This window comes from Asterias rubens, chromosome 3, assembly GCF_902459465.1.
Source record: "Asterias rubens chromosome 3, eAstRub1.3, whole genome shotgun sequence".
NCBI lineage: Eukaryota > Metazoa > Echinodermata > Asteroidea > Forcipulatida > Asteriidae > Asterias > Asterias rubens.
In genome coordinates, this window is record NC_047064.1 from 133,640 (window position 1) to 160,803 (window position 27,164).

The 27,164-nt window shown below is 38.4% G+C and overlaps 1 protein-coding gene across 1 annotated transcript; it reads left to right on the top strand.

The window, feature by feature from the left end:
- The first annotated feature begins 2,209 nt into the window (after positions 1-2,209).
- Positions 2,210-24,868, top strand: LOC117287909 (selenocysteine insertion sequence-binding protein 2-like). Its single transcript, XM_033768530.1, has 15 exons — positions 2,210-2,511; positions 6,522-6,808; positions 7,502-7,898; positions 10,131-10,272; positions 10,997-12,030; positions 13,257-13,430; positions 14,282-14,398; positions 16,860-17,063; positions 17,440-17,603; positions 17,779-17,852; positions 18,641-18,842; positions 19,402-19,507; positions 20,526-20,640; positions 21,057-21,211; positions 21,911-24,868. Exons 1-15 carry the CDS (start codon positions 2,482-2,484, stop codon positions 22,916-22,918), a joined length of 4,209 nt encoding a protein of 1,402 aa, XP_033624421.1. The 5' UTR covers positions 2,210-2,481; the 3' UTR covers positions 22,919-24,868.
- The last annotated feature ends 2,296 nt before the right edge of the window (positions 24,869-27,164 follow it).

Genomic DNA, 27,164 nt, shown 5'->3' on the forward strand with positions numbered 1-27,164 from the left:
TGGGGTCATGGGGAAAAAACTAGGTAATTAAGATGTTTTCAGCAAAGTAAACAATCAAGAGAAAGTTTCCATAAATCTATGAACTGTGCCTACAAATGTAGACATGTGTCCAGCTGGGGTCATTAGTACTACATCAAGAGAAAGTTTCCATAAATCTATGAACTGTGCCTACAAATGTAGACATGTGTCCAGCTGGAGTCATGGGGAAAAACTAGGTAATTAAGATGTTTTCAGCAAAGTAAACAACCTAAAATCAAATATTTGTCGCTAGGAGGGCAAGGGGTTTAGGTCCCCCCCCCCCTTCGGCCTTTTCCCCCACCTCTTCTGGATACATCAACTGCTTTATAATACATAATGTGAAACTTTTGTTAGCTTTATGAGAATTATATGCTTTTCAGTTTTGCCTACTGTAGGTATCATTTTACGTTTATTTCTATACACATTTTTACACATAATATATCTTAAAAATTGTCTCAAAATTGTTTATAAAGTTTTTCCCTTTAATTTTGCTAAGACATGTGTTTGTGAATATCTCTTTTAGATTTGTTGTGTAATGTTTTCTTTTAGTTGTTGCCTACTGGATTGCTAATTGACTGTTTGGAAATTTTCAAAAGTTCATCAATAAACAGCTACTTGTTTAAAACACTGAAACCACAAAGTTTCCTTTGGATGGACCACATAGAGTGTGTTGGTTAAATGGTTAAAGCCATTGGACACTTTCGGTAAACAGTATTGTCCAAAGGCCCACACTTCGTGTATCACAACTTATATATAAAATAACGAACCTGTGAAAATTTAGGCTCAATCGGTCATCAAAGTCGGGAGAAAATTACGGGAAAACCCTCCCTTGTTTCCGCACGTTTGGCCGTGTCATGATGTGTGTTTAAAACAATTCCGTAATTCTCGATATCAAGAATTGATAACTGATAATGTTTTCTCAAAAAGTAAAGCATTTCATGGAATAATATTTCAAGAGAAGTCTTTCACAAATACCAACTGTAAACCCTGTAATTAATTTGTAAATCTGAGATTTCTGTTCCGAAAGTGTACAATGGCTTTAAAGGGACTGGAGACCTTTTGTCAAAGACCAGTCTTCTTACTTGGTGTATCTCAACATACATGTACATGTATGCATATAACAAAAACTGTGAACATTTGAACTCAACTGTTCGACAAAGTTGCGAGAGAATGATGGAAGAAAAACCAGTGCCTTTAAATATTTATAAAGCATGTTCATGTTTAAACATAGTAGTTCCCAGGGGTTTGACCAATTCAATCTCTGGATTGTACTAATTTTGTATTATGATTATTAAGAGTTGCAATGGAATTTGGATCAGAATTATACAAAATGCATTGAATAGTGTGTTGTTTATTTTTAAATACACATTCAGTGCCACCACCAATATAAGGATGAATAGTAAATGAGAAGAAAGATTAGCAATGTAGGAGGAAATAAAGGGAAAACACTAATCAGGTAGGGACTGAAAACCTCAATCCACATACAAGGCTCTGGTCTGAGGCGGGATTTGAACCTTGTTCCACTGATGTGCAAGTATTTTAGTGATGACTGCCCTCTGATATTTCAAGTTTTTTTCTCTCGTAGAAACTAGTCAACAAACTGTTGGACCCCAAATGGTTGAAATTGAATTGTTGATCAAGGAAGTTAACTCCCTCCCCATTGTTTTTCAAGTCAGTGCTGTGAAGAAGCATGGAGGTAGATATAATTGTACCTCCATGTGAAGCATCCAGTCTCTCCAATTCCATGGACAATCACAACCATCACGGTCAACAACCCCCCCCCCCCCAAACAAAAAAGTTAAAATAAAAAAAATAAAAATATATATATAAAATTGGTGACCACACCCAAGCAGATCACACCCAGTGACCCTGGCCAATGCTTCGGCTGCTGCTATTGATTGCATGCTCTTTGTGTGTTGGGCGGGGTTCTCCAATTGTTGTTGTTGAAAAATGCATGCACATACTATTATGGGTTTTTGTTTTACGAAGAAGGTAAGTGTGTGGGGTATTCCTTCCTTGTTGACGGTGTGTGTGTGTAAACCATAAGATTATAGCTTATAGCTCTATGGTGTAAACAAACTCTGCAACAAGCATACACCCATCCATGTCAACCCGACCTTCACTGGTACTCGGTCAGCTCAACACATAACGTATCGTCGTGAGGAGTGTGTGATCGGTGAAGGATTTTCCACACCCATACCCAAAATATTACACAGGCGACATTGACTCACCACATGCAACAATTCTAACGTGTTTAGTAGTAGTTTTCCGCTGTGCATTCAAACAACGACCCACCCATTGTACGCATCAACAACGAAATAGTTTATAAGTCCCCGCCGTCTGCCTTCCATATCCATTTTTATAAACGAATAATTGAAATGTCTGTTAGCTATAAAAATAATATTGCGTGGAATTTACAACATCAGTTCATTATGTATGGTGATTGCGTTTGAAAATCTTTAGATGTCTGAAGCCGACAGAAAACCACCTCAGGTAAGACTAAATCTGAGAAAGTAAAATTGTAACTAGCAACATATTTTATTTACCACATTTGATTGTTGTACTTTATGTTGTCAAAGGGTGGTTCATGGATGGAGTCTTTATGTTTTGATCGCGTCTCTGTGGCTGTGGCACCTGTGCCCGTGCAAGAGCATCACCATTCATGCCATTGCCACTGCCAGTCATGATCATTGCCAGTCACCAAGAATTCATCATGGAGTAGCTGCTCAGCTTGTCTGTAAATCTGTAGGCTGTCATGGCTGTGTCTTAGTGAATAGTATACTAATTATGAATGTTTATGAGTGCAAGGGTGTGAATATGTTCATGAGTTGAAAGATGGAATTTTCTATTCAACAAGGCGGAGCCAAGTTGAATGGAATTGGAACATTCCATCTTTCAACGAATGAACATATTTGCACCATTGCACGAATGAAAAACATTCATTATTTGTTGTATAGGAAAAGTTTCCGTACGGCGCCACCACTATTTCATTCGATATGAAATAATATAGTATCTAATTTACCTCACTGAAATATCCCTTTTTAGTTTTTGTAAAAATGAGTGAAAAAGTCAAGTGGTGGCACCATACAGAAAGTTATCCGTTTTATATAACATCCAAGTAGATCTTTATTCTTTGTTATTTTGATTGGAGGATACAACTTTCAAAACAAACAAAGTGTAGGTCTACAATTTTTAATTGTGAAATTAAATCCATTTCTTATGTGTAGTATGTGCCTTGTAACACTGCTGCGTTACCAAAAACACGTGCACACAGTGATGTTTTTACTCAGCGTGCAATAGTACTTTTCGGATGGAACGAAAAGTGCACGGTGAGTGACTCAGCGTGCAATAGTACTTTTATTTGCTACCATGTGACGGACAATCCTCTAATCAAAGATCAAGGATCAGCTTGGGTGTTATAATATACACATAATGAATGTTTATGAGTGCAATGGTGCGAATATGTTCATGATTTGAAAGATGGAATGTTCTATTCAACGAGGCGGAGCCGAGTTGAATGGAACATTCCAGCTTTCAACGAATGAACATATTCGCACCATTGCACAAATGAAAAACATTCATTATTTGTTTTATATAACAACCAAGTAGATCTTTGTCATTTTGATTGAAAGATACAACTTTCAAAACAAACAAAGCGTAGGCCTACAATTTTTAATTGTAGAATCCGAATGCTAGTATTAGTAATTTTACTAATATTATTCCTTGCAGTAACACTGCTGCGTTACAAACACACGCGCACGCAGTGATGTTTTTACTCAGCTTTTTCGTTCCATCCGAAAAGTACCATTGCACGCTGGCAGCGTGCAATGGTACTTTTCGGATGTAACGAAAAAGCACGGTGAGTGACTCAGCGTGCAATGGTACTTTTATTTGCTATCACATGACGGACAATCCTCCAATCAAATGGCAAGGATCGGCTTGGGTGTTATATAATAACTTATATAATATTCAATATCTAATGATAGATAAGTTATGGCCCAATTTAAAGGAACACGTTGCCTTGGATCGGACGAGTTGGTCATTAAAAAGCATTTGAAACCATTTGTTATGAAATGTATATGGTTAGAAAGATGTTTTAAAAGTAGAATATAATGATCCACACAAGTATCTCTCAAAATTGCACGGTTTTCTTTTTACGTCGCGAACTGTCACGGTCGGCCATTTATGCCGAGTCAAAATTTTGATTCCCATAGATGGCCGACCGTGTTATTGGCACGGTAAAAAGAAAATCACGCAAGTTCGAGGCATATTTGTGTAGATCATTGTATTCTACTTTTACATCATCTTTCTAACCATCATGCATTTTATAATAAACGGTCACAAAACGCTTTTCAAAGACCAACTCGACCGATCCAAGGCAACGTGTTCCTTTTATGGCTAGCCCCTGCTTCCTTACCGACACATTCTGCCCTATTCCTCTGCTAACTCAGTACTGTCACTGCAGTGTTATATAGTGTTACATGTACTCCTAGAACTATGCGGTTTCATTCCGCTATCGTCTCCTGTGCGGTTTCGTTCCGCTATAGTCTCCCGTAACAGGAGACGATAGTGGAACAAAACCGTATAGTTCTTGTAGGATAGGAATATGTCACTGTCAGTCAGTGTCATGACTGTCGAAGTGCGGAGTTTGTAAAGGCACTTGCTCAGCTGTGTAAGCTTACATACATGTACAATGCCTCTGTAACAACGCTATGGACTCGGCTCAGAAGTATGCACCTGCTCGACCAAAAAAAACTAAACTCACTGGAAATAATTATGCTTGACGTAGTAAGTGCAGAATTCCCTGCTTCAAATAGCACTGATTCTTTGCTGACATTCGGTAAACAGAGCCATCAAATTGGGCTTATCATGTCTCTTTTGCTTTGTCTTAAGTGCTTGACCTATGTTTTCTCCCTACTGCCCTGAAACATTGACTGACAAAACATTCAAAATAGTTCGTTTAACAAAACTTCATAGTTTTTAAATTTCTTCATCTGGTGACCACTTTTTAATGGGTTTAATTTTAAAGGATACCGGTTTTCAGTTCAATTCAAAGACTTTATTTCCCCTTTTTAATCCTCTTGAGGAATTGGTAGTTTTACATACGTGCATGCCAGACTCTTTAATAAAAGGAAAATATTTGACATTTCATCATGTGGTCTGGAGGAAACTCAAGTGCACCACGCCTAAGTCATGTCAAAAATTAAGGTAGAAAGCAGTAAAATATTGTCAAGACCACCTAAGACCCAAAATGGATTTTGTTTTCATGATGCGGACACATTGTAACAAGAGATAAAATAGGCCTGGTTCAAAGGAATACCTTCGGCACCTTGCAAACTCGGCACCTGCAACCTCGGCACCTCGCAATCTTGGCACCATGCAAACTCGGCACCCACTCGGCACCAAGAAAGTGGCCACCATACAAACTCTGCACCGACCTTTTTTTGACTGACAAACTCGGCACCAAGCAATATCACTCGAAGATTCATGTGGTTAAAAATGAACAACTTATACAATACAAAATGGTTTGAACCTTATCTTAGTAAATGCTGTTAATGGCAAAATCACTCGTTAAGGTAGCTGATTAAACCGCTTCGTAACTTCCGAGAAAATTGTTGTGAAGTTTGTTTTCCACCTGGAAATTTAATTGTCCACAGTGTCTTCATGGTTCAGCAAGAGTTTTTAAAACGTTGTTTTTTAATAGACTAGAACTAGCAGGCCTAGGCTGAAATGGGTCCATGTCGATGACAAAAGTGCGTCGCCATTTTTTTATTGGACTTTAGAAAATGTTAACAAGCGTTTTGCATGGGGTTTTACTGGATTGTTGCATATAACAGAGCGGGATTTGCCGAAAAGCGCCGGCCTAGATGGAGACTAAGATCCTGACGGCTCGGCAACAGTTCGGTACTGCGTGCACTGACTTCAGTGTTACTAACGTCGCCCTATTTTCTGGTAATTTTGGTTACGAAAATAATTAAATTCTAATATTAATATTTGTAATTATATAAGGCTAGCAACTTCAACAGGATCAAGTTTTTTATGGCAATGTGGGACCATTGAACTTTGACTTCAAATACTGAGGCCAACCACGCAGTTTGCTATCAAACATTTTCAACTGCGGGTGCCGAGTTTGTATTTGTACATGTGCTGAGTTTGTGGGTGCCGAGTTTGCAAGGTGCCGAGTTTGTGGGTGCCGAGTTTGCAAGGTGCCGAGTTTGCAGGTGCTGAGTTTGCAAGGTGCCGAAGGGACTGGTACCCGTTCAAAGTGTACGCTTCTCTTATTATGCACTACACAGAGCTTGCCATGCAACATAAAGTGTCGATTTTACCATGTAATTTATCAAAAGTTTGCTCTAAACATTGCTCTTTTGTCAAATTTAATTCATCATTTTCTACTTATTTGAGTGGGACACGGCACAAGTTTGACGTTTTGCATCGTAGGCGGTAGTGAACAGCCTATTGTACTTTTCATTTGAATTGATTTTTTTTCTCTTTCGTTCAAGGCGACTCCATTGTCTGCCGAGGTAGAGCCTTTTATTCCTGGCCAATCAAACCCAGCAAGACCTGGGCAGAACATCACCCATAAACTCCAGCATGAATATAACAATCATCATCCAATTCATGGCTCTGGTCACGCCTATATGGGACACACCCATCCTGGGTCTATCCACCCAAAGATGGTCCCATCTACCCAGAGTCATCAAGCTGTACCCTCGGCTAATGGAACAGGTTACACTCTGACAGAGCTACCACGATACCTGACTAACTGCTATCCATTTGTTCAAGACAGGTAAGATATTATTGTTGGCTCAGTCTCTTGGCCTCCCAATGGTCCTGTTGCTCTTGAAAATGTTACAATTGCTGTGATGTGTATGCGCTTTAATGAGGGATGGTTTAACTCTATAGACATGTCATTTTAGTCTAATTGTGAATGTCCTGTTACAAGGTTTTACACCGTTGCTTGTATTTGTATTGTTGTACTGGTGCAGGATTCAACTCGGGTGTAGCTACATGTAGTATTTTGTACTGATGCATTGTCATCATTAAACTGAGGTACTTTTTGAAGACAAAAGTACACTTGTCATATTTGCATAACTCAGAATTGATACTTAATGTTAGACCTTGGTGAACAGTTTGTTCTGTGTTTTCTTAACACAGCAACTTGTGGCCAAAGATCACATAAAAAAATATAAATGTGTTCAATTGTCTTGTTCTTAATAGCAGAAATCAAAATGAGATAGAGGGATGACAAAACTCCACTCATTTCCTCAACTTTGACAGTACACGTAATTCATAATATTTTTCTTTTGGATTAATGGATGAGCTTTGAGATTGAAACTAAACACTTGTTGTTGATAATTGATTGGCCTTAACTTTTTCTTAAACATATAGATGGCCACCCAAAATTGTCATGATTTCTTTATAATTTGCAACATTCAAAGCTTTATTCGTCTGATGATTCTCTTTTTGTATTTTTTGTCAGTGCCACCGGTTCAGGTCACAAACCAGAGATGAGATGGCAGTCTTATCCTCCACATTTACAACCATCTTCAGCAGTCAGCTCAGCACCTTCGTTTCCTCCTCCTCCACCAGCAGACCTCTTTACCAATCATCAGTATCCTCCTCCTATCCAATCACCAAACTTTGTTCTGCAATACCCTCATCAGGCATACTTCCAACAGCTTCAGGGGCACTCAGCATCTCAACCTTTGTCTCACTCTCAGGGACCTGTACCCATACCCCAGGGGTCCTTTCAGGGGACGCCTCCACACTATCCAGGATACTACCCTAATTACCAAGATGGAAATCATGTTCAGATGGGGTCGTATCATCAGAGTAATGGGTATGGGCTTAGGGAACCAGCACAGAGGCAAAGTAGGGTAAGAGGTCGCCATGTTACTGTTTCTGCAATCCAACGTGTTAGCTAGCGAGCCGTGCACGCCGTGTTAGCACGGCCAGTTGGGCTAAAAATACGGGCAAAATTTGTGTGCACGGCTTGGGTGAAGCCGTGCTGTCTAATAATTTCAGTGAAAATTACTGAACTTCTTTTATTATTTTGTTGTTGTTGAACAGCTTAAACAGCAGTGAGTAAAATTAGATTTGGTTTTACCAGATTTCCTTCTTCCTTTTGAATCAACATTTCAACGACGCAACCATAAAACAATCACTCGAAGTTGCCTCAAAAACGCTGACCACATTGCGACCACACAAAACACAACGCACAAACCACACATTACACAACGCACGTGCAAATTACACAACGCAAGCGAGACACGCAGACTTCGTTTTAACAGTCAGTCGTCGTCATCGACCGTCATCAGCAGGCAGCATGAACTCCATGCACGCGTGGTACGATAGAGGCGAATTCACACGCGTTTTCGTTCAGATTATTTTAGGTACCAATCTCATCTCCACGATCCTACAAACCATCGCGCTCTTGATTTTTCTACTATGACGTCATTATCAGTAACTGAGTAACACGCGGCGCAGTGCACCTTTTACCGCATACATTCTGCAGTTGCTTTGTAGATTGGTTCCGCAGTTTTTCCCAACTCGACGGCGGCAAACATGACGATCTTTTTTCCTTCTAGAAATTCAAGGGCACATCGTTTGTTCGTTGTAGAGTTTGGTTGAAACATCGAGACTTTGTTGGATTTCAATGTTTGCATCTCTTGGGTGTTAATTCAGTTAACACAAGAACGAGGCTGTATTGAAGCATGCAGTAAAATATGGACGTGTATTTAAGTATAGGGGATGGTTGAAAAATGTTTAAGTCCAAAACCTAAAAGACTAAAACGTTATGAAACCTAAACACATACAAGGGAAAATATTAATTACCATGATCAGTCAGTTTACATTAAGCAAACAATTATGGTACATGTAAATCACTCTTGGCATTTTGATTGGTTGCAAATACTTGGGTGAATCATTATTTTACATTAATTAATTGATTTGTTTAATTGAATTGATTAAATACAAAAACTATTATCAGCTTCTTGACCTTAGGCATGTAGTTCTAAAAATCGAATGGACAAGAATGGATAGAAAATTAACATTAGTAAATGATAACTCTCAATTTCTTCAATACCTCTTCATTTTTTTTTAGTCTTTAAGCAAAATTTTGTATCAAGAGTAACACATGCCAAAAAATATTTTGTTGGCAGCAAACTTGTACTGCATTATTTGATCGCTTTTGAACCATTTCAGGCTAAATGGGTCCAAGCGCAGCTCCATGGTAACTGCTTTGAAGTGGCCTATTGACCCAGACACATTTTATAGAGTTTAATAATGTATAGTGGACGTCAATCACCTTTATAATATCTGTGCTTTAAAGCCTCTCATTTTCGAAAACAAAACAAAAATTAAATCAAAATAGTTTACTTGTAACAGAAATAGGTACCAGAAATGCTTCCAGGGCCCTTAAGAGGGGGGGGGGGAGACAGACTTGGCGGTGCACGCTCGTGTTGTGTGCTACGCACACGTTTCTATTTTTTGTAGTGATTTTAGGTTGCACTCCCACTTTTTCAGTTTGCACTCCCACTTTCCAAATTCCTGGCTAAGACACTGCTGCAATCCTTTTTTATTATGGAAGCAATAATTTCAGAATTGGGCATACATACAAGGCACTGACAGTGTAGTGGGAACCTATAGAGAAATGTATACTAACCATCAACTAACCATTACCCTGCCAAATGTAATGGAATAAATTGTTTTAATTTGCTGCATTTATTAGCCAACTCACATCCCATACTCTGGTTGCATTGTTATGCATTGGGCAGGGTTAAGGATCTGACATTCACAGTACATTATGGTTCATATAAACGGCCACTACCAAAGCTTGTGTAAATCAGCTTACTTCACAATCCTCTGTGGTTGCATTTTGTTGAACTTGGTAGTGTCTTCATTTCAATTGTGCTGAAATTTGATACATTAAGCATGTTGCCTAGAAAACACCTGACTGTAGTCAGGGTCAGGGAGATCTCACTGGCCTTTTACTCACTCTCTGCTTACTTTGGGGTTGAAAACCATTTCAAAATTGCATATGAAAGGGCGAAGAAAACAAATGTAAAGTTGGCTACAAGTTTTTTTTCTTTCTTTTTTTCTTCCATCAGCAATCCAGCAGTAGAGATGCTCAGCTTAAAAGCAGATCTCAGGGATCAGGTTCTTCTAGAGATGGCAGTTCGTCATCTTCAAGTGCAGAGGGCAGAAGGTATCCAAAGACACTTGTATGTATGGATACTGGGTCCCAGACAGGTAAGCATTGGTCGGAATATCTTGCTTTGTCTGTAATTTCTTTTCTTTTTTAAATCTAATCATCTAAAAAATATTGAGGATTAGAAAATTGTTCAAGTGTTACACTGCCTGTCTACAAACAAAGTAAACTATTGTATTTTTTTATGTTTTTAAGCAAGATTTGTCTGTGCTTATCAATTTTGTGTGTAAATTGACCTTCACAATTACTGCAGTTAGCGGTTGTGTTGGTCATCTTCAATTCATACTATCAGCCTCAACAGGTAATAGTTACTCTCTCAATTGTGAACCAGGTACAGACTCGACCTGACCAATACCATACAATGTTTCTCTATCTTGCACTTTCGCTTTTGTGATCTCATTGTTTTCAAAACTTTGTACAATTAGTCTTTTGATCAGCCTTGAATTCATCAAATGAATGGCAATAAGTAATGAAGAAAAAGGTGTTTTTTGTTTATAATTTGCGTAATTTCCATCAGAACCTTCACAATCCAAAATTTCTTCTATATCCAATTGCCAAAGTGAAGAATTTAGTTCAGAAGCATTGGGGCTAGTAGGCAGGCCAGTAGGCAAAAAGAACAATTTGCTTATACACAGGGTCAAGCATTCAAATCTTATTTGGTGTGGAGTGACGTGGGTGAAGAGGATATTTGAGGAGTTAGGCTGATCTTTATCCAAACTGCAAAATATGCACCAAGGGTTAAGATTCTTTTCTTTGGTTGTCCAGATTTTCCAGATGATATTGCCAACAAGACTCTCGCTGAAAAGCCAAGTATGCTGAGACGTCACAAATCAAAGCCACGTCGTAGATCTCAGGGAAACCAAACTGGTCAAGAAACCTCTACTTCTACGGACTCCGAGGCAGAGGCTGGAGCAGTGGACAGTGATAGTGGCTACTACAGCCCAAAACATGCCAAGACAAATCAAACCTCTGTGGGAATGGCTACACAAGATGTAGCAACAGGACCAACTGTCAAGGTACAGGGTTTCCAGCAGTATCCCAGTGCCGTTGTGAGTGCAGTGCCACGACATGTCACTCAGTCACAGCAGCAAGTAGGATCTGCAATGTACAGTACGTGTACTCCAAACTCAATGCCACCACTGGCTGGTTACAACACCTCACCACAACAGATGGGACCAGCTGCAAATAACTATCCCCCACCCCAACATTTACAACTGCACCATGGTATGCCCCCGAGGTTACAGCCACAACCCATGGTACAACAACAGCAATATCAGCAGCAGCAGCAGCCGATACAACAACATGCGCCACAACATTTAAGCTATGCCCGAATCCTTAGCCAGCAACCTCCACAACGCCATCCTGTTCCAGTGCTAAACCAAATTCAACCCAGACCTCCAGGATCAATGCAAAAACAACCATCGCTAGAAAACATTCGTAACAACCAGACCTTTCATTCTGGCTATGCTCCTGGAAACAGAACTCCTCAACAGAAACCAGGAACAAAGTACATTCCAGCACACGAGAGTGCAGACACTAGTCAAAACCAGGATTCCAAAAGGAAAAAAAAGAAGGACCGTAAACGAGCCGGAAAAGGTGGTGAACGTTCGGAAGAGCTAACCAGAGAAGTACAAGTGGAACCAGCGCCTCCCCCTCCAGCCTTGACAGACATGGGTGATTTCCCTGAACTGTCTATGGGGGACCCTGGAGGTCCCAGTAGGGTGGACTTGATAAACTCTCAACCACGCTCCTACAGTGCAATCCTTCAACAACAGAAGTCTGCTCAGATGAGAGAAACGGTGAGTCTTTATTACACCATGACATCTTGTTTACAAAAAAACACTGACATTGTTTCCTGGCAGGCAAGATCTTTCACTTTTTGGTTTAGAATTACCATATAATTTGCTCTTAGTTATTTCCTGCTTAAAGACACTGGTCACTATTGGTAATTGTCAGAGACCAGTCTTCTCACTTGGTGTACATGTATCTTAACATAATGCATTAAATAACACACTTGTAAAAATTTGAGGGTATTGGTCATCGAAGTTGTGAGATATTAATGAAAGAAAAAACACCCTTGTCACACAAAGTTGTGTGCTTTTCGAGACCTCAAAATCTAGTTCTGAGCTTTTCGAGACCTCAAAATCTAATTCTGAGGTCTCAAAATCAAATTCAGGGAAAATTACATCTTTCTCAGTGTTGTAGTAGGCCTACTACAATAGCACATAAATTGGAATTGACCAAACCAAGAAAACCAACACATGTACATGTAAGTTCAGTAATGACGGTATGAAGCTCAAAGAAATTTCATGCATTCATGTACGCAGTACATGCACAGTGCAGATGTGTTTTTCAACTTTTTGATTTGATTTTTATAGAAAATCAAGTAAATTTGGAAGTAAAAAGGATCTATAAAGTGTACAATATGTCCATGTCCATGTGATTGACATCATGTGCTTTGTACAAACATGTACATGTAGTGTTCACTATGTGCGACGTGTACAAAATGGAAATGAGATTACTGTCCCAGACATGTACATGTACTGTACATTGTGTGTACAATGACTAGATTCATGCCTGTGGTCCTACTTGTACATTTACATACGTACCTTAGTTTTTCAAATTCTGTATCATGACATGAATTGACCAACGACTACAAAAAATTGTAATGTGAATAGAAGTGTCCATGGGTCGATTAAATCAGACAAATTTGATGACTGTGAATTGGTATTGGTTACGACACACCATGTGACTTTCAACACATGACGTTTGTAAAAATTAGTTATATATGTGTCTGAAATAAAGCTTTGCAAATCAGCTTTAAACTTGTGTATGCATTGACTGCAGTTATTTGTTTTAGAATTTTTATTTGTATTGTCTAAATAAAAACTGTAGTAATTTACAAATGCACCATATGGCACTTCTCATTCAATATGTGACACCCGTGTGTAATGAAGAGAGTATAGGTGTTTAGTACTTGGTTTTAGTTTTTACATTTTATTGAATTGTTCTCTTGACCAAACAGACCAGGGCAGGAGATTATGAGCCAGTGGATGCCACCAATGATGTCAACTATGGAGACATTATTAAACCTGAGGATCTCTTAAACGCAGAGGCAGCCGCCAGCGGGATACGTGATGGGAGAAACGCTCGAAAACGCCGAAAGAAGGCAATTCTTGCTGCTCAGGCTGCTGCTAAGGTGCGTTTATGTTTGTCTTCTGTGATCATTATAAGAAGGGGAGTGGGTAGAGCACCCCAAAAGGTTTAAGATACAAGTGCAATAAAATACATTAAAATAAAATATATCAAATTATGCACTGACAAACTGATTACAAAGAATCAGGTAGTTAATAAGAAACTGTATAAGGTGTGTTATTGCAAATCAAGCTAATTAGTTCTGCAAGGAAGTCACCTTTGGTCACTACTAATAAAACAGTTTCCTTTTAAATGGTCAGGATATTTACATGCCAGAGCATGTTATTACAACATCACTTCCCAGGAAGTACCTATAATGTAGTTTTTAATCAGTTAGAATCAATATGAATACATGTACATGTAAGATACAAGCCCAGAAAGTCCTCTTAGTTATGTTGGGACGGAACATGCAAGGCTACATTTTCTGAGTATCAAAATGTTCGGGAACATTTTTTAAGGGAGTTGGAAATACTCATAATTAATGCTCAAATATTTTTTTTTATAGCCTCTGTGTTTGTCAGTTCTTTATTGTCCATTGGCTTATGTGTTCTGTAGAGTACTAAAGACACGCTTCGCCCAAACCTAAACATTTCAAGCTACTGACCTTACCTTTCAAAACTGCAGCATCATTATAAATGCAATTCTGATTTAGTTACATTTTAATGTCTTTTTATTTACACTGTATGGCCTATAGCAAGTAACTAAACCATTTGATTTGCCCGGGGTAGCAGTGTTGTTGGGAAGGAATAAATGTACAAAGGGGCTCTATATTTGCAGACTTTAAATGAGAGTAGGCCCGCATACATGGCATAGTCAACATTTGGTTACTGTTCATAATTATTTATAACTAAACAGGAATATTCTGAAATCACTGAGGAGCAGAGGCAACTTCAAGAAAACCTAAAGAAACCCAACAAGAAAACCAAGATGCCTATTGAGTATGATTTGGGTGACATGCTGGCTGCTCTAGAGGTATGTTATAATACCCATCTTATCCCCCGCTACCACAATCGGACGATCCTGCATGGGAAGAGTATTTTGTGTCGGTAATTCTATGAACTCACTGCAACATGATGTGAATATTAAATGGAACTGGCCTTCCATTACTGGGCAAGCTTGGATGTGTCTAGTGGTTAAGACATATTTAGAACAGAAGGTTGTAGGTTCAAATCTCACCCAAGATTTGTTGCACTGGATTTGGTGCTTGTCACACAATTGATATGAGGCAAAACTAAACAGAAGGTTTTAAAGGTACATGTATGAGTCATCTCTGGTTTTTAAAAGAATTATTTAATAATAGTTTGTTTAGATTTGGTGAGAGTAGGGAAAACTAGGAAAAAACACGTTTTGGAGGGTACAATGGCTTTCCTAAATCTGGATAAAATACCTGCATTGTAATATCTGTGAGGTTCAGGCCCAAATGAGTCTGTAAGACTTGTTTTATAACTACATGAACTAGTAGTACAGGAGTTTACAAGATGATATCTTTTATTTTCAGTTCAGTTTCTGATTTTAAGCAGGTCTTCAGGGACAGCCTACAATTTTCCTTGAGACTTCTGACTTTAGCATTCTATAATGGGGCATGTTAAGGGGTCACATTTCCTCCACCTTCCTTCCTGCCTCAAGATGACGGGATTTCACTTGTAAAGAGTTCAGTCACGTCCTATAAACCCTATCATGCTAAATATAGTTAATACACATAATCATGTACTGGTAGGGACGTGTGTGTTGTTTGTACTCATTCACCATACCCACTGCCCTGTCCTGTGTGTACTGAGTTATAAAACAACAAAAAATACTTTGAATTTGAAACAAAACATCCAGCTAAGTTGTGTAAGTCCTGTTGTAGCCTTCCCCTATCCTTTGTTTTTTTAATAGATTTCATGGATTTGTCTTTCTAATTATTTTCTCCTTGGTGGTTTTTGTTTTGCAATAATAGTCTTTAATGTGTAATGGTTAGTGTTTACCTGTTTAAATATACATTTAACATGTATTTTGAAATCACCCCACTCTAGCCTTCAAAGTTGTGCTTTAGCCTTCGAAGTTGTGGTTTGTTAGAATGAATTATATAACACCCAAGCAGATCCTTGCCATTTAATTGGAGGATTGTCCGTCACGTGATAGCAAATAAAAGTACCATTGCACGCTGAGTCACTCGCCGTGCTTTTTCGTTCCATCCGAAAAGTACCATTGCACGCTGGCACGCTGCCAGCGTGCAATGGTACTTTTCGGATGGAACGAAAAAGCTGAGTAAAAACATCACTGCGTGCGCGTGTCATTGGTAACGCAGCAGGTGTTACTGCAAGAAGGCATAGTAAAATTACTAGCATTCGGCTTCTACAGTTGAAATTGTTTGTTTTGAAAGTTGTTTCTTTCAATCAAAATGACAAAGTTCTACTTGGATGTTATATAAAACAAATAATGAATGTTTTTCATTCGTGCAATGGTGCGAATATGTTCACTCGTTGAAAGCTGGAATGTTCCATTCAACTCGGCTCCGCCTCGTTGAATAGAACATTCCATCTTTCAACTCATGAACATATTCGCACCATTGCACTCATAAACATTCATTATGTGTATACTATAAGCAATTCACACATTGTAAAGAAGTGGAAGTGGTCATTGAATCTCAGTTCACAGCACCTTTACATTATGATGTCACATGATAGGTCTTTTGTTTTGACTTACAAAGTGTGTTTGATGTACAATGGTTTAATACACACATGTACATGTACCATGCAGACCTGACCCAGAATACAATCTTTGCATGTACATGTACCATGCAGACCTGACCCAGAATACAATCTTTGCATGTACATGTACCATGCAGACCTGACCCAGAATACAATCTTTGCATGTACATGTACCATGCAGACCTGACCCAGAATACAATCTTTGCATGTGTGTAACCATCATAACACTCCAAATTTGGAGTGAAAATGTTTCTGTTCCTCCTTTGACAACGAAAGTTTGTCTTTACTTAAAGGGTCTATGTACTTTTTCCTAACAAAAAACACAATGTCCACAGATTTACATTAAACTTACACAGTTTGAAGATTATGATAGTAGAAAGCTTCCCTTGAAATTTTGCTTACCGAGGTGCTGTTTTGAGAAATGAGTAAAAGTAGTAATTTTCGTCTCAGTTTTAGCATGTAAAAACGTATTAAACAGTTATGCTATGGTTTTGGTGTAATATCATAACTGGTTAAGGGGATTTTACATGCTAAAATAATTTTGGTCTCATGAGACCAAAATTATTTTGTGACTTGTTTTACTCATTTCTCAAAAACTACACAACCTTAGTTAGTAATATTTGAAGGGAAGCTTTCCACTATCATTATCTTCAAACCCTGTAAGTTTAATGTAAATCTGTGGATGTTTTGAAAAAGTACCCGAATCCTTTAACAAACCATTCTTTCTTTGGCATTTGCAGAAACAACAGCAAGAAACCAAAGCTAAGACTCAGCAGCAGAACCTGGCAAGTAAAGGTCGATCGACAATGCTTTTCTCTACTAGTCCCAAGGTGCAATATTACAATGAGGGCAAGCTGCCTCCTGTTCCATCACCAGCAATAGGTGTAGCAGCAAAGCTAGTTATACAACCTCAGTTTGGCAAACGTGAACAAGTACCAATGCTGGTAAGAGAACTATCTAAACATTTCCTATGTCTGTATGTGAAATATTCTTTTGCATTTTCTGGCCATTTTTAGCAACATAGTTGTCTTAATTATGGAAATGGGCTTTTTCAAGGTGTCTTTTGTAACATTGAGAGCAGGGAACGCGAGTACATTACCTGAACCCAAACCATAATCAGACAATCATAGAAGTTGAGTCATTTCAACCCAAAACACTTGAAAAATTGATTTGAATGCAACCTCACTCAGTAAAGAGTTCACTCAAGTGCTCAACCACAACACTCAAAAACTCACACAATTGATTCAGGACCTTCCTCACTTGTCAAACATACATGTATGGCCATTAATAATTCTCACCCATTTCTCTATTAATATCAAGGGTCACAATCCACTTGACTCATCGGCTCCATTAAAGAGAGGCAAGGAGCGTGAGACACCAGTGAAGAAGAAACCTAGTGCCTTGAAGAGGGTGATCTTAAAGGAGCGGGAAGAGAATAAGAGATTGCGCACCTTGCAGGAAACATGTCTCTCTGATGCTGAAGAGTAAGTTCCTTCCCTATCTCAATACACACGCCCCATGTAACATGTATGTTTTCTGATCAAGTTAAAGTGAGATGGAAACAGCTCTAGTGAGGTGATGCATCCCAAAATAATCATTTGAACTGAAATATTACATACAGTACAAGGCCTTTTCAACTGAGTGTTTTTCACCCTACAGTGGATTAAACCATAGTGATGATAAGAATGCAGACGCAATGAGTGGAGATGCAGGATTGGGTTTATCACAAGATGGTAAGTGCATACTGATTACTTCAAAGCTCACCAGTTTACAGTTAACCTCAAAGAAACCTCAACATTTGTTTCCAAAGTCTAACTGTCCCACCAATCTCTCATGACATAAAATCCCCACATATCCAGAGTGATCTACTTCTGATTGAAAATGCCCTAAGACAGTGTCTGACTCTGATTGGAAATGCCTTAGAGGAACACGTTGCCTTGGATCGGTCGAGTTGGTCTTTGAAAAGCGTTCTGTAATCGTTTGTTATAAAATCGATATGGTTAGAAAGATGTTGTAAAAGTAGAATACAATGATCTACACAAATATGCCTTGAAATTGCGTGGTTTTCTTTTTTCCTCGTCGACTAACACGGTCGGCCATTTATGGGAGTCAAGTTTTTGACTCCCATAAATGGCCGACCGTGTTAGTTCGCGACGTAAAATAAAAAACCATGCAATTTTGAGTGATACTTGTGTGGATCATTATTTTCTACTTTTAAAACATCTTTCTAACCATATGCATTTCATAACAGACGGTTTCAAACGCTTTTTATAGACCAACTCGTCCGATCCAAGGCAACATGTTCCTTTAAGAAAGTGTCTAAAATAGCAGCTGCAGCTGTTGCCATGGCTTAATCGTCATATGAACATGCATTGATGCGATGACAACAGCCACAGCCGTAGCCAAGGTAGCCGTTAGCAACATGGGTCCACTTTGCTTCCCTTATTACAAAATTCTTGTTTGATTTAACTCGTAATTTGCTTCCTTATAAACAGTTTAATCTGTTTTTCATTTTTAACAGCCACAAGTGAGCGAGGTTCAACGATGTCTTTCATGACCTCTCAGAGTGACCTTTCACCTTTAAGTCAGATGTCACCCATGAGCATGAGCCCACTGTCACCAGGGTCACCTCTTAGCTCAGGTTTGTCTAGTCCAGCAACTGGATTCAAATCAACATCCCCAGCTCAGATCAATCTTTCAGTTCACAGTCGTCGTTTTAGAGAGTGAGTGTTTATCTGTTTACATGGTTTTAAGTGTATATAGGAGTTTAGGCAGTGCATGGTGAGGTATCAATGTATATTTGGTTTGCGGTAACACCATGTGTGTATCTACTTGCCAGGTAGAGTTTGTTCTTAGAGAACTGTCTTGCTTTATTCTACTACTGCGGAGTAGATAATCGGGGGTTCAGGAGACTTCTCAGTTCTGAAAAGAACTGTCCTGCTTTTAACTATTACCCGGCCGGATGGTATAGAAAATAGACTGGGACTACTACTTAATAGCTTATAGGATTGCAATTAACTGTACTGCCGCGGAGTCAGTTCTGAATTGGTCTCAATGTTTTTAAATCTGAAGAAATCTACCTTTTTTCCCTCCATAAATGGATGTCAATATACCACCTAGGGCTATAACAGGATTAATTGAAATACGTTAACGTCAGGGCTCTATTTGTTGGCTCTGCATAATATCGTATTAAGCCAAGAATTAGCGCTTACAGGGTCATGATTTTGTTTCACTCCTACACCAAGATCCAAATTGATAGCATGATATGTATTTACCTTTCAGATACTGCAACCAAGTATTAGATCAAGACATTGATGCCTGCTGTACAACTCTACTTCAAACCTTGGTTAAGTTCCAGGATAGACAGTATCAAAAAGACCCAACAAAGGTACAACTTATACTAGCCCTATATAGGACTCTTCCTCTGTACACAGATACAGAGTCCTAACTATTAAGGCCCGTTTCTGGGTCCGGAAAAATTTCACAGCTTCATAACTTAAATCTTACCTGCAACAAGCCACTAATTTCAACAGATTCACATTCCATGGCGGCATACATTTTTCTGTGGTGGGTTTTGGTCCTCATATATTCCTCACAATTCCATCATTTTCATGAAATAATGCAGCTCCCAACGTTAAAAAATTTCTGTTTTGATTGTTTTCTCACAGTGTTGTCTGTTGCCGTGCATACGCGTATACATTCACGTGCAAGACGCATGATGCAAGACGCATGAATTCTTGGTCACCATTATCTTGACTGCACAGCGTTAACACGCAAACGCAACGCAATATTTGCGGGTCGTGCGTACACACGGGGACTGTGAGAGTATGAACAAAAATTCGAATTTCTTAACGTTGGGAACTGCATTATTTCATGAAAATGACGGATTTTTGAAGAATATATGGTGATCAAAACTCACCGCAGAAAAGTATATGCTGCCTTGGAGTGTGAATCTGTTGAAATTAGTGGCTTGTTGCAGGTAAGATTTGAGTTATGAAGCTGTGAAAATTTTCCGCCCCAGAAATGTACCCTAATGTCCAGGACGTCACTGTAGCACAATACGAAAGTGTAAGGTCGCCAGAAATAAACTTATACATGTTAAATGGCTAAATGTCATTAAGGTATTATTGATTTTCTTTTCTTTGCTCAAATCCTCCCCTCAAAGGTGAATAAGCACTGTAACCTATAAGCTTCAAGAGATGTTGATTCTGCATCAGGGATAAAGAAAATAAATGACATCTAACCTTATCCCCAATGTGCATTTCATTCATAGGTGACTTGTGTCGTATGTTTCTTGATAATTTCACCTACAGTTTGAAAGGACAGTTTGAAAGGACTTTTGGGCTTTCAAAGTTACACTGTTAAAACGAACTTTGGGGATTACTCTGTTTCTTATTTGTCATCAGGCTAAATCGAAGCGTCGCATTGTAATGGGACTGCGTGAGGTCACCAAACACCTGAAGCTGAAGAAGATTAAATGCATCATTGTCTCTCCCAACCTAGAAAGGATCCAATCTAAAGGTCAGGGTTCATCCTTTTATTATTAGGATGCTTTTTTCTGCTTTCGTTTAACAATGTACAGTAAAAAAAAAACGTTTGAAAAAAGAAAACAACACAAATATCTATTGCAAAAGCTGCTTACCAACCACAACAACTGGTGTTATAATTATACAAAATGGTTCATTTCAAAACAATTCGAGCAAAGCAGTGTCTTTCTCAAAGGCTAAACAAAAAAATGTGATAATTTTTTCATTTGCTTCCCATATAATTTTAGCCTGCTCTTTTGCACAGAACCATTGCTGTCTTCAAGAACTCAAAGATGTTCTTGTCTGTAGCAAAGTCTCAAGCTTGTTTTAAAAGTTCATCAATACATGACTCCAACTTATTCCTTTAATTTTTACAATTTAACTTTTGAAGTTTTGTGGTTTGTATAACAGGTGGATTAGACGAGGCCTTGAATCGTATCACAGCGCTCTCCAATGAACAGACTGTGCCTGTTGTCTTTGCCCTTGGGCGTAAGGCACTTGGTCGAGCTGTCAACAAGCTTGTACCAGTCAGTGTGGTTGGGATATTCAACTATGATGGTGCACAGGTAAGTTCAAACTCTAAAATGGGAAAACATTTACACAAATGCGACTCTCCTTTCCAAAACCAATACCTGTCTTGCCAAAACTCCAAAACTGTTTTTTGTTTTCATCAGTTGGTAACAGAGATACCTTTCAATAATGAGCTAATAAATAAGTCCTAAAGGCTAAAAGGTAAGCATTCTGTCAACATGTTCAAGACATCACATCACATTGATATGGCTGATGTTTGTTCACTACTGCTAAGAACTGCCTGTTTTTGGCATTGGGTGTCTGTCATGAATGGAAAGTTTTGAAAAGTTGCATGGAGATTTGTTGTTGATCTTTAAGGCTACAATCCCGGGCATATCTCTTTAGGGCCCACACCTGCCCCCTTCAATGTTGGTTCTGATTGATCGGTCTACTGCGTTACAGTCAACATTGAGAGGGGGGGTAGGGGTGGGGAGACAATGTTTATCGTCAATGGGAAGTGGCCAGGGAATGGTTTTATGTAACGTTAGGAATGGGTGGCCCATGCATTTTGGCCAGAGTTGTAAACATCACAGTAGATTAATTGGGAAACCCATAGGTACAATTTTTGTTCCAGTCATTTATTTTGTAACAACTTTTTAACCTTTCTACTGATAGGTGATGCAAAAGAAGTTAGTTTCTTTTTAAGACAAATATAATATGTAAAAAGTTCATTGTCTTTTTCTGTCTTTCTCCAGGAACATTACAAGAATCTTCTAGATTTGACGAAGAGTGCAAGGGACAATTACAATGCTATGATTCGTCAGTTTCAGCAAGAGGCAGAAGCAGCTAGCACTGCGGTTCCATTCTCCAAACACCGTCACCATCTAGGCCATTATCGCAATCTGTCTGGCTGTAGTGGGATATCCTTTAGTAGTGTCATCTCAGAGCCTATATCGGAAGACTACCCAGACCCTGAACCGGAGGTGGATAGCCGAGGCAATGAGATTGTCCGAGAGGTACGATTCAACGATGCTGTCAAGACAGCAGAGTATGCCATGGCGGCGCCGGTGTCCACCTTGACTACTTGTGAGTTTGTAGACACTGATGATACCACAGGAGGATATGAGAGTGATCGTGGTTTCAGTCAAGAAGGTGCACATAGTGAAGATAGTGGGACAGTAGAACAGGGTGCATCTAAGACCTCATCAGAGACATTAGAAGCTGCTGAGCTTGATGATGTTGATTGTGAAGATAATGATGATGCTTATGATTTAAGTGATGTAGATGAAGATGATGAATTAGATGCTATTGATACACATTACCGTCCGCAATGTGAAGATGGAGAAGAGGATGAAGAAGATGAAGAAGAAGAGGATCTTGGAGGGATTTCAATCTTGAATAATAAGACTGCTCTCCCATTGGATAAGGAACGGATTGCAGACTGGGTCGCAGAAGCACAGAGTGCCATTGAAACTCTGCTTGTTACTGACAATGATAATGAGGAAAGTGCTGTCAAGTCAGAAATGGTTCTCACATCGAGGTCATTAGAAAGTTGCGACTCTGAGACCTCAACTCCTCGACCCAGCAGCCAATGCCAACGACCCCTCGACCAGAACACTCCTGTTGAAGGTCAAAATGAAGAAGAGCAATTGAAAACTGATATTAAGACATCAATGAAGAGTAAAAACAGGGAATCACCAGGGAAAGTTGAGGAGCATTTATGTGAAAACCAAACTGCTTTCATACCAAAGGAATCTACCTAAGGTAGTTCTTAATTTTGTTTTTATCTGTGCTTAAGAATAAAAGTAAACAGTAAATAATTTCCATATGTAATCAAAGAAAGAGTTCTATAAGTGAGTTGGTGAAAACTATGCAGAGTGGGGTATTGACCCTTTGGGATCAAAATCTTACCGATTCTTGTAAGAACTTTGGCCATTAATGTGATCAGTTATGATCTTTTTAGGGTATCTTACTGATCTGGCGGTGACATAGTAGGTTTGCAGATTCTGTCTTGTCAGAGTCTTTACCCAGGCAAGTGCAGATAATTTGACCTAGTCTGGTTGGGGAATTTCACATCCTAATCTGTGTCTGAAATGTGTGACGTTGTTCATAGACTGGTGTCTCATTTGAGGAAATCAAGTAATAATAATTTAGGTTTTATGGTGACTTTGAACCAGTCTCATCTCATCACGTCATGGGATATTATCTAGCATTTAGTACATGACTAATAAACATTTTGTAGTAAAACACTCCCTTGCTTTTTTCTGTGAAGTGCCTTCTTAAACCTCACAATAACTTTAGACAATCCACATGAAAAAGTGTTGCTTGAAAGAAAAGAACAGACATTAAAGATATGTTTAATCTTAGTTATTATGTTTCTTTTGTTTATCCAAAATGTTGTTTTCATACATAATCCAGTTATACTTTAAATGGCAAAGCAATGGAGAACCTTCATGATTATGGTCACTCTATAGTCATTTGACACATGATACCCAGTTCATCAACAGAGGCAGTATCTATGCAGAGGTGTTGGTGCATAGGCAAGCCTTCCCAAATCTAATAAAGAAAGAATAACATTTCCAAGACTAGTGCAAATAATGAAAATGAAGGAGTATCTTACTGGGGGTGACATGAGACGTTGAAGATAAACAATTAATATGATTTTTGTGTGGAGGTTCTTTGTTACCGTGGTGCCCCCATGGTGCTCCAGGGATGTTAACAGGGTTTGTACCAAAGATTGTACAGAGCTTTAGGGCATAACACGGGTTACTGGAGCTTTGTCTACAAGTATGATATGGCTGTCATTTCAGTAAGCACATAGCATTATTAACATTGGTCATTGTCTGAGCTGATCTATTGTTGCATCTAAAGTGTTGCTTACTAAAATGGCATCCAGTGCATACAGTGTACTTCATATTTAATAATAATAATAATAATAATAATCAAAGTCTTGTATAGCGCCGTTATCCACCAATGCAGGCGCTCATGGTGCTTAAAGCCCAAGTTGTCCATCTTATGCCTGCAGTGTTATACGATCTTTGATTTGTACCCTTTGCTGGTGGCCTTTGGCAATGCTGACTATGTTTAAATGTAACTGTTCATACTGTATTAAACATGTTTTGAAACATGTTGAATGAGAGTGTTATATATGTGTCTTAGTGTGGCAATTGTTATTTTTTGGGGGAAAGGGAGAGGGTAGGGATGGGTTAGTGTTTGTTGTGATTTGTTGATGTTTTTGAGTTTTGGAGAATGACACGTCAGCTCCCCAATTTGTTTTACTTTTGCAGTTTTAAGGGGAAGGAATGTGGTTCTAAAATCATAATTGAATTTTGTGTTTAAGTAAGGGCCAAGGAAATTGCAATGTTAAAAAATAAACAATATTTTACGTCTCTTTTCGTTATAACCTTTGTAATACATGAATTTAATATTCAAGTTTGCCGTATGTTACTCTTCATAAAGTAACCAGAAATGGTTACAAAACATGAACATTGTGAACTTTCTTCTTTCCATTTCTATTACATTTTGTTTATTCATCTCTCATATTGTTACAGACCATCTAGACACAGGCAGCTTTATCAGGCATTGAATTTGAGATTTATATAAAAGACAGAACAATTCTTTGAACGATTGTTAATTAGTCCCTATAGACGATGTGACCTCTGACGTCACACGAAAACCATAACATGATTCGCGCATACCGCCGGGCAAAACCTTTGTGTTTTGGCAGCCAGCTAGAAAGTGTACGCAATCTTACTATGACTACGCAACTCAATGCCCAGCGAAACATGACGTATATAGTGTTTTGTCAACAGAGGGTGGTTTGAATGCAAACATACACAATGAAGGTCTCATCGTCTATACTTTGCTTTAATTTCTGTGCTAGCTGTGCAAGCTAAGAATGCTCATAGAGGAAGGACCCGCATGGGCCCAACTTACATGTATAGCAGCTTGATGAGAAAATAATGCTTGATTATTTTCTGTTCAGCAAAAAATGAGCAGGCTGTACACGTTTGGTAATTATCAAAGACCAGTGCTCTCACTTGGTGTATCCCATCATAAGCATAAAATAACAAGCCTGTGAAAATTTGGGTTCAATTGGTCATCAAAGTTGCGAGAAAATGATTTTTTTTATGCAAGTCGCCAGACTTACAAGGCATGAAGGCCACTTCAAGGTGTGGGATAAAACATTTTTATTCCAGAAGCTGTTGCCACCTACTCCTAGGGCTGAAACGGGGTTGCCCCTTTTACAGCCTACGGGTGTAGGCTTGGGTATCCCGTAGCCTTGTTGGATGAATATGTGTGCTTTCAGATATTTTAGTGAGAAATTACCTCTTTCTCAAAAAACTACGTTACTCATAAGGAATCATTTCCCACAATGTTTTATACTATCAACAGCTCTTCAATGCTCGTTACCAAGTCAGTTTTTAAGGTAATATTTGTTTTGAATAATTACCAATGTGTACCGTTCCTTTAAGCACTGATTTCTCACTTGCAGTAAGCAGAACCATGAAACCATTTCAAATTGTCTCCATTTCTCGTTAATGTCCCTTTGTTAGTGTCTTATTCTGTGGTTGATTAAACTAAGTAATACAAACTTGAAACAGCTTGTATCTTAATCTTTTTCTTTGTAAATAAAAATAGTAAGTGTAAAGTAGCAAGAAATCAAATATTGTGCTTTGAATTATTTTCAATTTGTTGTAAAAACTATAGCAGCTGTACCTAAGTTAATATTTAGAGATTTTTTTATAAGAAAAACAATTTTTTCTTCATTGAAATTATTTAATACATAAATGAATATCCCGCAGTAAGTATCAATAATAAATGCACATTGTACACAGATATGTTAGGGTTCATTTGGGTAAACACAATTTTCTGGATATAATTTTTATTGATAGCCTTGTTTGAGTTTGGTAGGAAGTTTTTCTCTTGGGTTTTATGATGAAAAGCACAAAGTTATGGAGTTAAAATAGTGTCATCTTTTGTTTGTCATGAGTAATGCTGAAAAGGCTGAGACTTCTTTTGCGCATAGTAAAATTCCTTCATTTGACCTCAGCAATGGTATATACCTATTGGTTTTTGAACACGCTTATCATCAAAGTCTCTGAACATTTCAGTAAAACTAGTAATTTTTATAGTTGTACACAAACAACATCTATACCAATACATTAAAAGTTTCCTTTGGTGATACAGAATCTGTGATAAAAGGATAGGGATTCAAATATGAAAATGGGCTTCATTTAATTGTGTATTAAATTGTAATGCATGAAATAAAATAACAGCATGTTAATGTATTCAATTCCTCTCAATCCAATCTTGATGTAAAATAATCTTATTGCAGGATGAAGTAATATTTTATGAATCAGATTGTTTTGGTATGTTTTGTTGATTAAAGTTTGGAGTAATTTACCTATAAGATACAAGTTTGTGTGAAATGTGTACATATTTCATTCCTGTCCATCCCAGAATTTAACTGGGTATACCTAGACACTCCAACAAATGTATGCTCCTATTCCCAACCCCAACCCTAACCCTGGTGTGTAGTTCATGAGGGGTTATCTGAACTTTGTTGGAACACTGTGTTGCTGGGTGATGGAACATAGAAGTGTGGAATTTATAGGGTGTGAACAGTTTTAGGGGTATATTGGAACAGCTTTTTAAACCATTTCAAACAATAGTCAACTTATCACTCATGAAAATAGCAGTTCGACCCCAACATCATCCAAGTGCAGTACAACCAAACTTAAATTTAAATGTTGCAGCACTTGTTGATTTGTGGTTTTGTAGTATGCTCTTTGCAATTGCTATGGTTTTATAACACTGTAAACTTTAATTTTCAAAAAAAAGAACAAATAAGTGGTGGCCAAACAAAGCTTATCATTGAACCAAGATTGCAACCAGCATATAAATACAATTTTTTGCTTTTAAGATGTAATAATTATTGTTTATCAATGACCGCTCGAGGGCGCCCTTCAACAACATGACCCAGAGCCGTATATCCATGACCTTTGC